Here is a 13,290-nt window from a genome sequence, read left to right as displayed (position 1 = left end):
TATGCCATATATGTAGGTCTGCAAAGTTTTATTTTTCTTCAAATCCTTGCACATGATTGGGGAAACACTTGTCTGAGGTGGTACTTTAACTTCTTTAACTTCTCACAGATTCCAAAATACATCTGAAATTACAGAATAATTGTCGATGAGGGAGTCCATGAGTGGACATTGTTGTCTGAAACAACTGCCGCGTTCCACATATTTTCCCTTCTCCACTACATTTAAGCTTTGATTAAGTCACATTAGGGCAGCACAATTAATCGAAAATAATCGAAAATCGTGATTAATCGTGATATCAAAATCATGATTTCAATTGGGATTTAATCGTGGCAATAGTGACCTACCTTCAAGAGCGTCCTTGAAGCCAGAACATACTGACAGGCTGGCATTTCCGGTCAGAAATCTGTTCACCTAAGTTCCATGCTATTGCCTTTTACATAATTACTACAATTAATTTTATTTTGCTCATCCTGTATACAATTCATTCTTAGCTATATTTAATTGTGTTGTAATTTTGAAAAAAATCAGCAAAAAACAATAATTGTGATTAATGATCGTGATTATGATTTTGACCCAAATAATCGTGATTATGTTTTTTTCCATAATTGTGCAGCCCTACGTCACATCTCTGAAAATCATCACAATCCTGATTGGTTCTTCAGCATTTTGGATCGGGAGCAGGGGAAATTTGAAGATCCTCCAGGCCCTCGTGTGAGCTCACAAAGTTGAGCGGAAATACAAAAGGGTGTGGCGGGAGACATGCTATTTCACTCTATCTCAGTACTTGTCCGAAGTGAACCATACAAATTAATAAGATGGAATGCCTCAATCATAACTGTGCCATGTAAGTATTTTACGTGAATTTATTTCCAACCAGAAAAGGCCATTTTTTAAGCAGATGAGTCGTTTATGTTTTGCTTTCGAGACAGTGAAGGTCTATGTCAGGTCAGGGATGTCAAACTCACTGGCTCCCAAACGCCTCCTGAGGGGGGGGCTGTAGAACCCCCGCTGAGAAACACTTCTCAATGCAAAAGGTCTGCATTTGACAAAGTCGGTGTGGCTGTGGGGATAATTGGGGAAAGGGGGGGGCATGGTGAAAGCAGAGGTGGTCAGTTGTCACGTCTCCTTCCAGAGCCTAATGGGCACAGCAGTGGATGCCAGTGCAGCAGGCAGGCAGGCAGAGCTTCCCTCATCCTGACACCCCGTCATACTGTACTGTAGTGTACGTGCACAATGACAGGGCCCCAGTTTTACTAATGTACACTTTACACACTCACTCACACTCACACACACACACACACACACACACACACACACACACACACACACACACACACACACACACACACACACACACACACACACACACACACACACACACACCCCCTTCCTCTCAGTGGTGTAGTCTACGTAGAACGCGGGTATACGGAGTATACCCACTTCTAAATTTCAGGGATTTCAGTATACCCACTTAAAATTGACTGATCCATTGTTTTGAATGGCACAAATATATACAGTATACCCCCTTCAAAAAAATCTCAAATGTACAGTATAACCACCATAAAAAAGTAGACTACACCACTACTTCCTCTCTCCGTCTGCACGTACACTCACATGTGCCCACACTCAAAAGTAGCAGTGCACCGCTCACACACACACACACACCCTCCCACGTTAGACACTCCTTGTTGACAGCGGTTAATGGACTTCAGTCTCTCTCTATGAGTCACTCATTACGCAGAAGAGGAAAGTGCCGCGCTGTGCCCCGAAGCAGGAAGTCCAGTGTCCAGTAGTCCCGTAATGCAGCTCATTCACACACATTCACTGACTCTCCTACTATCCCGCTCCTGCTCCCGTGTTGTGTTTACAGTCAGCCAGCCAGCCCGGACGTCCTGGGCACAACTCGCATGGCCCAGGACACAATAGCTCCCTCGAAGGTACAACGAACGGCACTTTCACACAATAAAACATGCTGCACTCACTGTTATGTTGTGTGTGTGTGTGTGTGTGTGTGTGTGTGTGTGTGTGTGTGTGTGTGTGTGTGTGTGTGTGTGTGTGTGTGTGTGTGTGTGTGTGTGTGTGTGTGCGTGTGCAATTCATGCATACGTGCGTATGTGTACAATAGCCAGGAATGGCTTACTGGCAATAGGGTAAATAGGTAGGGCCTATACGGATAGACTGAGCCGCTGCTGCATTAAGATCTTATCTGTGAGACAGTGGGTGGAGAGCATTAAGGTGACTGAGCTAATGAATAGGTGCTTCCAGGGCCGGATTAAGGCACAGGCTAGATATTCCTGCAGCCTAGGGCCCCCCTCCATCTGCCAGGGGCCCCCTCATTGACCAAAAATGGAAAAATAGCGGAATTGTGACATAATGCAATGTTGCAAAATTATCTGTTGTGTTGAGCACAGTTAGAAGACATCCATAATTCCTATAGACGGTGGGCTAGATTTCGTAGCTCCTTTAGAAAATGAGTTTCGTTCTCACTCTCGAGTGGCAACTTGATTTTTCTAATATGACCTCCTGACAATATGTAAAGTAATATACTGGCTGTTGCCACGCTGAAAAGTTGCACGTTGATCTTAAAAAATAACGAAAATAAAAAAGACTGGGGGTGACGTCACATAATGCACAGTCAATGGGAAGTCTCCGCCCCTCAAAGTTGAAAAGGGAATATTTATCCGCATATCGGGCTTTTTTCATAGGCAGATAATTCACCTAATCATTGAAACAATGTAGGCATTTCATTCCTGACCATTTTCCTGTTACTGGAAAAAATAACACAGCTTGCATTTCTTTACTGACACGTAGTTTTTTGGCGAATTGATCTACCCCCGTCACCTCATTGCTCTATTGCTTTGAGGGAACAGACCTGTCCTCTTTTTGACATTTATCTCTCGTTGCCCAATGATGGTCAGACAGTCGAACACTAACAGCGAAAAAGAGCACTCCTGAAAGTTTGAGAACTTTTTTTTTTCCATGTACACAACATGCAATGAAATCTGACGGTTCCGGGTAGCATGCACGCGCTAGCTGTATTCTGCCTCGTTGACTTTGCATTGACGTGACGTCACTCGGTCGGCTAGTTTTTGTTGTCATTTTTATAAATCAATGTGCAAGTTTTGAGGATGGCAACAGCCAAAATATTGATTAATGGGTTGTCAGGGGGTTATATAAGCAAAAATAAAGTTGCCACTCGTTAACACCAACGAACTGACAAGATATGAGACTGGGCCCACCACCTACTAGCTCGTAATTATGTCACTATCTGTGCAAATTTACCCTCTGGGGGGTGGCCACAGAGACCTGAAGCCTAGGGGCCCCGGGCCACCTTAATCCTGCCCCGAGCCAGCTGCAAAGCCATGGCCACGATTACAACAGCTTTTAAAAAGCAATCCACACAATCAGATCACAGCTGAAAAGTACTTAGGTGGCTGCAGCACATTAAAAAATATTTTTCAATGAGAATCCCAAATGAAGTGAATGTGATTGCTGATTATCTACTCAGAACAGCTTGCCATTTTTATCATCTGTTTTTCATAACAATTAAAATACCATATTACAATTTTCAGCACCAAAAATGAGGTGATTTAGATTTAGATTTAGAGGATTAGCTGCATGCTTGTTTGTTTGTTGGTAGTTGAAACTAAAAGGGAAACAAATCTGAACACGTTAATGCATGGACGTTTCTGAGAGGCTAGGAAATGGACAAATATTGGTCCAGATTTGGACTACATACTGTCCGGCCAACTACACATATGCACCAACCCAATATGACATTCAAACAAAGGAATACTCAATAGAGACTGGAGACTTTCATAAATGAACTGAATCACAAAAAATACAATTCAAAGAGCTGCTGTAAGGAAAAAAAATGTTTATTAACACCGAAAAATACAAAAAAAATAGCCCAATTGCTCATCTGCACTAGTGCTATAATGAAATTTAAAAGGACACTGTGCAGGAAATGGTCAAAAAAGGTAAGCTTACTGCAACTATTCTGCTCACTGAAACTGGGCTGCCTATTGCCAAATTTAATCTTTACATGAAAGTTTACTAAGTAATAAACAAACATTTATTAGCTATTTTTGGAAATTCAAAATGTCGGACCATGGAGAAGATCCCCCTTTTCATGTATGAAAATTGCAATTTTTCCAGTCATAATGAATACTTATTTGATGGTGGTGGTAAGTATTCATGAAAAGGGTAACATTAGTGAATGGGCAGCATGAATTCTGGAAATAAACATCTAAAAATCTCACACAGTGTCCCTTTAAGCTGTTGAAAAAAGTTGTACTCGTGGAGACACATTATTAACTGAAGAAACGATACACCCATCACAACTGTGCAATCCGAGATAGCAGCCTAAGATAAGCATCACCAAGCACAAACGTAAGCGAGCGACCACACCACCAAGACACACAGCCAGCCATCACTGAAGATCACTCCTCAAGGAGACGTGTGGGGGACATGTGACCGCAGTGCTTTGCCGTGTAAGTACTAATGTGCTCTGGCAGGCAGCTGGGAGGAGCCATGGAAGCAGGCAGCGGTGGCAGTAGAACACTGTAACTAGTCAGCTGGCAAGCCAGGCCACCTGTCAGGCAGCAGAGAGCAGTAAAAGTAGGCAGAGGCAGAAGAACACTGTCAGCTTGTCTGTCAGACCACCAGGTGGAAAGTGTGCTATTGTATTCACACTAACACTGTATACTGTATGTGTATATGATGATGCATAAGGGCGGGCTGGAGGGCCACATGGTACTCCATCTACTACTAAGGCTTAAACCGAAATCTTCAGCTGATTACTGCAAACTGTAATGGACTAGTATGCAAGGAAGAAAACAGTGTACCTCAAATCCTGTACAGTGCATGAGTGCACAATCAGAACACGACAAAAGATGCATTTTCAAATTACACAAACACAAATTCCAAAAGAAAACCAATCACCCCGTATGCCAAAATTTAGAAAATATCCATTCAGAAACGTTATAGATTTGTATATCCCAGGGGGTCAGGATTTGGCTGATTAGCTTTGCCAATTAGCAAGGCAATTCCACCACCACTTCGCTCAAAGAGGGTGGATGCAATTGGTCTGTGCGCAAGTTTAGTGTTGGGCACACATACCTATACAGGTGTGTGGTTGGGCACCTCCATGCATCCAATGCCCGTCTTCCATATATCTTTCTGGTCAATCGTAAGTCAGTCATTAACATGTCACGTAATTGGCTGAGTAAACTGGTGGTGGAAACGACTCCATCTTTGAAGCTGAAAAATTCGTTCAATTTTGGCTGAATTCACTAGCCTAGCATTTCCCATTGAAATGACTGGAGGCGAGACTTATTCACTCTCTCCAGTTCTTATACTACCTCCATGGTATATCCAAGAGATAACCATCATAGCCAATGGTAATATGCATGCTTTGCATCCTTGTCAGGCCTTACTCCCAAGTTTTCTTCAATAGTGCCATCTGCTGGTGATGGACTTGAATTACAGAGAACAGAGCAGCAGCATGTACTATACTACTACAAAACTGCATTATATTGAAAGAACACCCAAACCGCAAACAGAAACACTACATTTAACATTAAGTGATGAAAACGTCAGTTAAACTTCTCATGATTGCATGTTATTTGGTCTATGAAGACATTTTAATAGAACTGTGTATAACAACATCGAAATGGATGTTTTAACTTTATATCGAGCACTGTACTATTAAAAGCAGAAAACATACCTTTGCCTCTGAATCCAGAGGGATGAATCTTCCTTTTCTTCTTCCTCGGAACTGAGTCTGGCTTCTTGCGCATGGGAGATGGTTGTTTCTCCTCACTGTGCTCCTTTACTGGAGGAGGAGCTGCGTTCTCCTTCATGACACCATGTTCTAATGGCCTTCTCACAGGCACAAGCAAGTCCTTCATTTCCCTCATAGAACAGCGTTCTGCAGTCTTTCTCATGACTGCCCCTTCTGGGTTCCTCCTTAAGTTAGTCATGTTATCTACACTCTCCACCATGGAACCATGGTTTAACGTATTTTTGACATTTGGAGGTTCTCTCACTTCCCTTTTAGAACAGCGTTCTGCAGTGTTTCTCATGACTGCCCCTTCTGGGTTCTTTCTGAAGTGAGTCATGGGATCTAGATTCTTGGAACCAAGTTCTGAGGTCTTCCTCACATGTGTCTCCCTCATAGAAGAGCGTTCTGCTGTGTTTCTCCTGACTGCTCCTTCTGGATTCTTCCTCAAGTGAGTCGTGAGATCTACATCCTGCTTGGTGGAACCAAGTTCTGAAGTCTTCATCAAATGTGCCGGTTCTTTCGTCTCCCTCATAGAACAACGTTCTGCAGTCTTTCTCCTGATGGCTACTTCTGGGTTCCTCCTCATGTAGGTCATAAGATCAAAATTCTCTTTTGTAGAACCATGTTCTTGAGTCTTCCTCACTGGTGCAAGTTGTTTTATGTCCCTAATAGAGCAACGTTCTTCAGTCTTTCTCACAAGTGCCATCTCAGGGTTCCTTCTCATGCGAATCGGTTCCATATTGTTCCACTCCGGCCACTGTTCTGTGGTGATCTGTATAGGGTCAGGTTCTAGGCTGTTGTTCCTCAGTGAGGTCTTGACCATGGCCAGCTTCACCTGGGCTCTGGGGCTTCTGTAAGTCAGCGCTTCTGTCAGGACTCCCTCTACTGGCCGCACACTGCTATTGACACACAAGGACCAAGAACAGAAGACACAGCCACATCAATAATACCACAGCCATTGCGGATGCGGTATTAATAATTAAGTCTGCCAAGTCAGGTATATACAGCACAGTTTTAAATCTTATTAATATACTCATCTTGGTTTAGAATTATGATGCTATCTATTTCATTTTGTTACAAAATTTGTGTGCCGTGGGGGCCTACAGGTAACCTGTAGCTAGGGGCCAGCCACATGCCTTCTTAATCTGGCCCTGGCTCTAACACAGTGGTTCCCAAACAGAGAGGATATGGGAAAACCACATGGTAAATGTCAACATAATTCCAAAAGTTGGTTAGTAACAGTTTTCACTTCTGTGTCTAATGAATCTTCCAAATCTTACTTTCCTTTGAATTTGAAATGAAAATGTACAAACCCCAACTCCATAGAAGTTGGGACACAAGGTAAATTGTGAATAATAACAAAACACTGCCATTTTCAAAACATCTGATTCTTACATTACATGACGAATGGCACAAAGAAAACATATCAGCCATCAAAACTGACCAAAATTATTGATTTGGGGGATATTCGTGAATATGTAAAAACAACACGTCTCAAAAGAGTTGGGACGGGGACAATAAAAGGCAGCTGTCAAGGAAGACCAAAAACGAAATAAAAGACAACACTTAACAGTTTAATACATTAACCGATGAGATGATTTTATATAAAAAAAAACAGTGTTGATTCCTATCTTCGACATGATTTCAACAGCTTAAATGGTGGGTGTATTCCTTGTCATGTTTTGCAATGTTTTCCTTTCTGTAGTGCTTACAGTGTGACAGGTATTGACCAAAAGCCCGCCATTTTATCACCTGCTGGTCCTTATGATGGCGTTAAACTGTTAAAACATAGTAGAGAATGCAATTTGTCCTCACTATGTGGCAGTAATTGAAGATCTCCATTCAAAATATGATGCATTGCATTACATTACATTACATTACACTTTACTTAGCTGACACTTTCATTTTATTCAAAGCGACTTACAGTTATTATTTGCCAGGGTATTGGTTACAGTCCCTGGAGCAATGTGGGGTTAGGTGCCTTGCTCAAGGGCACTTCAGCCATGGATGCAGGTGTAGGGAGAGGTCAGGTGGGATTCGAACCTGTAACCACCAGATTGAAAGACCAACTCTCTAACCACTAGGCCACAGCATTCCCCATGTTTAAAACCCATTTGTATCATTCAGCACTGTATTAACTCTACAGATGAGTGAGAACATCTTAACCAATACACTACTGCACCCCCATGCCATCATGGAGGCTGACTTTTTAAGTTAGCACTAACACAAGTTGGATGGTCCATTTTCACTGTATCACAGGATGTGCAAGACTTGAATTGACTTCTGCAACTTCTGCTGACTTCTGTAAGCAAAGGACAGTTTCCCATGTCCTCTGGGTCTATTTCAAGTGAGCTTGGGTGCATAAGAGACTGTTAAACCCCTCTATCATCTGCACACATGAAGCATTGTTAATATGGTCAATTTTCAATAGCTGTAATTCTTGGAGTGCTAGAGTGAGACTACAGCGAATATATATTTCATGATGTCATGAACCTATACAATGATTGTACCGGTAATGACAAAAATATGTCTTATATACACTCAATCATGGTAAATCAAGGGGAATTCAAAAATGTATGTATTAACTATGGTAATTATTCCCTCTGCATCTTTAATTCTGAGTGACTCAGCCTCTCTGTGATGGCCTTGTACCTGGACACTCATATTGTCCATCAGTACAATTCATTTTGAAATGTTCTTCTTTATTGTTTTATCTTATTTGGATGTTTATTACATTTCACTAATCCCGATTCCAACTTATTTGAGACTTGTTGCACTTATCAAGTTAGAAATTAGTACATATGTCCCCCAAAACAATATTGGGGTTTGTAGCAATGAAGATCGACAAAAACTGGCCGTTTGGGAGCCATTGATCTAACGTAGCGTTTCTCAACGGGAGCGGTGCAGGCCCCCAGGGGACGTTGGGGAGCCCTAGGCGGGCATAGAGAATGATACAGTTGAGAGGCGGCAGTGCTTACTGTAGTTGTCATTGGTGGCATTAGTACATTTCTTTTTTTTAATACAATGGGGGAGTTGCTGGTAGGGCTATGATGAGGTCGAGGGGGCGTTGTGAGGTTTATGATGAGGTCAACGGGGCGTTTGTTCAAAAAAGGTTGAGAACCAGACTGATCTAACGTGTGCTGACTCAAAAGTGCACACAGCCTGCCGCTGCCATCACAGTTGTTACATACCTGCTCGCCATCCTGATGTGACTGACAGGTCTGGTTCTCCCTCTTCTCTCCGTCCTTTCTCTGCGCTCTGGATAGCCGCTCACCTCGCTGCGTACTCTCTTCACCGCAGGGCCCTGCGCAGTTGACGGATCCAACGCCCAGCATGGCTCCTTGTAGAGAGTTCTGGACAAAGACGACCTGTGATTACTGACCGTACATTGTACGAGTAGAGTAGAGTACTATTATTAATCCCGGAAATTAAGGTGTCTGACATTGCGTAATGCAGTGTGGTCGTGATGTGATGTTCACTTTCCTTTGTTGTTTTTTGTGTGTCTGTGTGTGTCTGTGTGTGCGTACGATGCTTCCTTGACAGTAACACTTTTTTTAAAATCTTCCATGTCTCTGCCAATGTCATTTTAATAATCTATAGTTGATGCGTGTCATTGTGGTGGTACAAATTTGAAACACTGTCCTGTCTACTGACAATAAAAATAGGCCTACACTATAAACACTGGTTTAACCAATGCTAACAAAGAAAAACATTGACAAATAGTGAGTAAGGATGACTACAAATAGATATGCCTCTTTGTGCAGTGGGGGACCACGGCGAGCCCTTTCAGTTTTAGCTGAAAAGAGTCAACTAAATCATAATAACAGTGCTATGACATTCAGAGAGTCTTGAGTAACTGATTAAGACTAGGTCATTACATTTTTGGTGACAGTATAAACAGGCATAAGCATAGGCTCTGTGCAAAGGGGATAAATGTTGACAGTGAATGAATGTGAATCCTGAAAAAAACTCATAAGTTATCATTTTATTCCTCAATTTGTCTTCAGTCAAATATAGAATAACTGTTTAATGTATCACATACATTTTGTTGCTTCTATGCATATCAGGGCTTTTTTTGAACGGGGAAATAGGGGTGCTCCACCCTCATACCTCCGTGGGTGCACCCTCTTACTTTTATTTTTATATGTATATATTTGAGCGCACCTAGTAAATCCTACGGGAATCCCCGTAACCTGCCATGATGCTCCCTCATGCCAAAAAAATCCTAGAAAAAGCCCTGCATATATTAGTTTAAATGCTTTGTCATTTATTCAACATGGGTTTTATACAATATTAAAATTAAACCCCTTAAAATCAAGAGTGCTTTGCGACCCACTGTGGGTCTTTGGTGACCCATAGGTTGGGTCCCGACCCATAGGTTGGGAACCACTGCCCTATCCATTACATTACATTACATTGCATTGCATTTGGCAGACGTTTTATAACCAAAGCGACTTTCAAAAGAGGACATAATCAAGCCAACATCACAAGCAAATACAAAGTACACAGGAAATATACAGAACAACAAGTTATCAAGCTATCCCACAAACAATCCCAGAGAGTGAGACAAGTTTTCCTCCCAAAACCATTCCTTGAAAACCATTTACAAAAATAAATGGCAAAAGACAATAACAATAGAAAACTGCACAACACAATGTCCACCCATTTGTTAAAATAGTAACCGGTGTTTTTTCAGGTTAATCTGACAAGCCATTCTACAAATAATAAACACGACAAATTGTAAATTATAAATTACAAAACAACTGTTAATTGACAAAACAGTTGCAAAAAGGTAAATTCCCTCTCAACGTAGCCTGCTATTTCCTATTTCCATCACAACTGCAACGCATTCAGTAACCCAATGTGTGTGTGGACTAAACTGACGCGCTTAAAACAGAACATAAAAACCCATCAACGTATCTAGGGCAGAACCTTCAACGATTAACACTCATAGCTGTTCAAACATCCACTCGCTGTGTGTTTCTCTCCTCTGTTTCGAGTGTCAAAACCATCCTATCGCTACTGCATCAGACATTCTAATGCAAGGCGTCAGAACTGAGCTGCCAAAATAGCGACACAGCTGGAGACCTTTTCTGGCCGATCGTTCAGCAGCGCACAAATTGGTTTAATTACCATCCGAAAGCGCAATGGTAAACCTCCGGGAGGATAAAAACGCGGGGCAACTTCCTTTAAAAAAGCTACTGTTCACCTTCAAAATGTTTAAGTTATAAGCAACAGAACATAACAAAACTTCTAACTAGAACAAATACCTAGCCTAGTTCAGGTTGATTTGCAGTCAGAAGAGTGGGGGTGCTGCCTTTGACAGCCCTAACGAGAGGGGACAGAGAAAGCCAGCCAGGGGGTGGGAGGAAAGGGCAAGGTCACACTCGGGGGATTACATTGCTTTACTCAATAAAACCACGGCTACTCGTTAACAGGCATTAGTAGGCCTACTCTGAGGAGGGCCCTAGCCCTCAGCATGCTCTCTCCACAGATCACAGAATTCTCTCTCTCTCTCTCTCTCGTAGGCTTAGTTGCTGAATCTTTTGTGTTTTTGTCGTTTAGCGACCGTCCGTTTAGCTGGAGAGGAATTGGGTTTTGGGGACACTTTTTGGATACCTCTAATCCCTGATGACCTTGAGTTGTCACACCAACCCTCCCGCTAGACAGATATTCGAGAGCGGATTACCTCCCCTGGACCTCTCCCCGTTGTCGCCCTGGTAATTTACACATCCCAATTGTTAATAACCGAGGGTGGGCGGAGAAGAACTACCCTCTTGCTGTTAGGACATGGAAAACTTGCTTTGTGAAGAAGGCACATCAATCGCGCGAAATGACATGAATGGAATAATATAGGCAAACACACGAGCAAAGTAGAACCATTCATTCATCGACTGGCGCACTTTTCTTTCAATTTCTAGTAATGTTGACGAATATGGTGTTCACACACCAGTGCAGCCTACCTACAACAGTACACAGATTTGTATGGTCTGAAAACCTAACGATGATGACATTGAGTCAAAGACCGCCATCTGGATACAATGCCCTTATTCATAAAGTTTTGCGCAACTGCTTTTAATCATTTGGAATGTCGCCGTCGCAGACGCCAACCCTGCAACACTGAAGTGCGAAAGCATCATCCATCTACAGTAGCCTAGTTCTAGTAGCCTTGTCAGCCAGCGTCAGGAACCCCGTGAAAACATTCAAACTTACCTCTTTGCGCCATTCTGCTGTTGCCGTATATTTTCCATCTTATTTTGCGTTGTGGTTATTTCAATTCCAACGATGCAACATTTCCCACACACAGTAGGCTGCTTCAGTCTGCCGCCTGAAACATTCAAATTCCAAACAAGCCTCTCCCCGCCCCCCTCCCCCAAACTGGAGGAAGTGTGCCTCGCGTGCTCCCCAATGATTTTCGGGGGACCTCGGCCAATCATCATACACTACTGCTCTATTTTAAAATTCCTGAACACAGTTACATAAAGGAAGCGCGTTGGCTGTTACATCTTTTGATTTTTTTTTGTTTCGCCTTAAACCTTACTTGGAATAGAAATAGGCATAGGATTAATATAATCTCTCAGAAGGGAACTGAAGAAATATCTGATATGTTCCTCCAATGACAAAACTTAGGCCTACTACCTATTTGTTTATGTTTAAAACTTTGGCATATAGCCTACTACATTCACACTTTATAGCCTATATTAGCCTACATTGATGTGAATTCCACCATAGCTTCAAATGTTATGCAGTTGCTAAACAACTTACTTGAAGGTAAATTGTTGCCTAAGGAAACAAATGACTCTCAAAGCTCTCAAAATTCCACCAACGGGTCTTTCTACAAACAGTCTCTCTCTCTCTCCCTCTCGGCCTTCAACGGGTCTGAGAAAGAGAGAGAGTGCACTGTGATTTATGAGGCCCATTTTCTAAGCCAGCCAAGCCTGACCTCAAGCAAACAGTAAAACACACTCACCTTTTTAAACATCATTCAACAGTAAGCAAAAGAATTCAAGTGAACATGTCCTCTAACTGCCACGTCTATAATTAGACCTACACCATATTATAGTCAAGCCCTAGGTAAGTTAAATAAATGACATATACCCAATCAAGGGGGACCATCTCTGTGAGAGGTAAAAGGAGGGCATATTTTAGGACTGGGGGTTTGGGCTCCTCCCTCAAGGAAATTTGTGTTTCTTCTATGCTACTTCATGCATTTTAATGCATGTTTGTCCGGCTTAATGCTGTGCTTTAGCCTACGCCGGAAAACACAGTCCTTAAGACGGACGTCTGGCCACCCTACTCCAATCTGGTTGCACTGTACATAACGGTGCCAGCTTGAGACCATAAGGGCAATTAGCCTGGCACAAATGCCCCAATGGCCGGTACATGTTGGCTGAAACACCCCAGGCTTGGCACAGTGAAGAGTGTTGCATAGATACGGCACAAAGGACGGGGGTGAGTGTCCCTGACAACGACTAACCCTGGGGTCCAATAAGAGATGCAAATTC

At 42.5% G+C, this 13,290-nt stretch overlaps 1 protein-coding gene across 1 annotated transcript in view; it reads right to left on the bottom strand.

Moving 5' to 3' along the window:
* LOC134444603 (uncharacterized) overlaps positions 1 to 9,059 on the bottom strand; it is a 47,146-nt gene extending 38,087 nt beyond the window's left edge. The window contains exons 1-2 of the mRNA XM_063193864.1: positions 8,977 to 9,059; positions 5,729 to 6,684 (exon numbers count right to left, since the gene is read on the bottom strand). Coding sequence (XP_063049934.1) covers positions 5,729 to 6,684; positions 8,977 to 8,987 — 967 coding nt within the window. The 5' untranslated portion in view covers positions 8,988 to 9,059. The remainder of the gene's footprint in view (positions 1 to 5,728; positions 6,685 to 8,976) is intronic.
* Between the last annotated feature and the right edge of the window lie 4,231 nt (positions 9,060 to 13,290).

The sequence above is a fragment of the Engraulis encrasicolus genome, chromosome 3 (assembly GCF_034702125.1).
Source record: "Engraulis encrasicolus isolate BLACKSEA-1 chromosome 3, IST_EnEncr_1.0, whole genome shotgun sequence".
Lineage (NCBI taxonomy): Eukaryota > Metazoa > Chordata > Actinopteri > Clupeiformes > Engraulidae > Engraulis > Engraulis encrasicolus.
The sequence above is the reverse complement of the archived record's forward strand: the minus strand, read 5'-3'. Positions and strand labels throughout refer to the sequence as shown.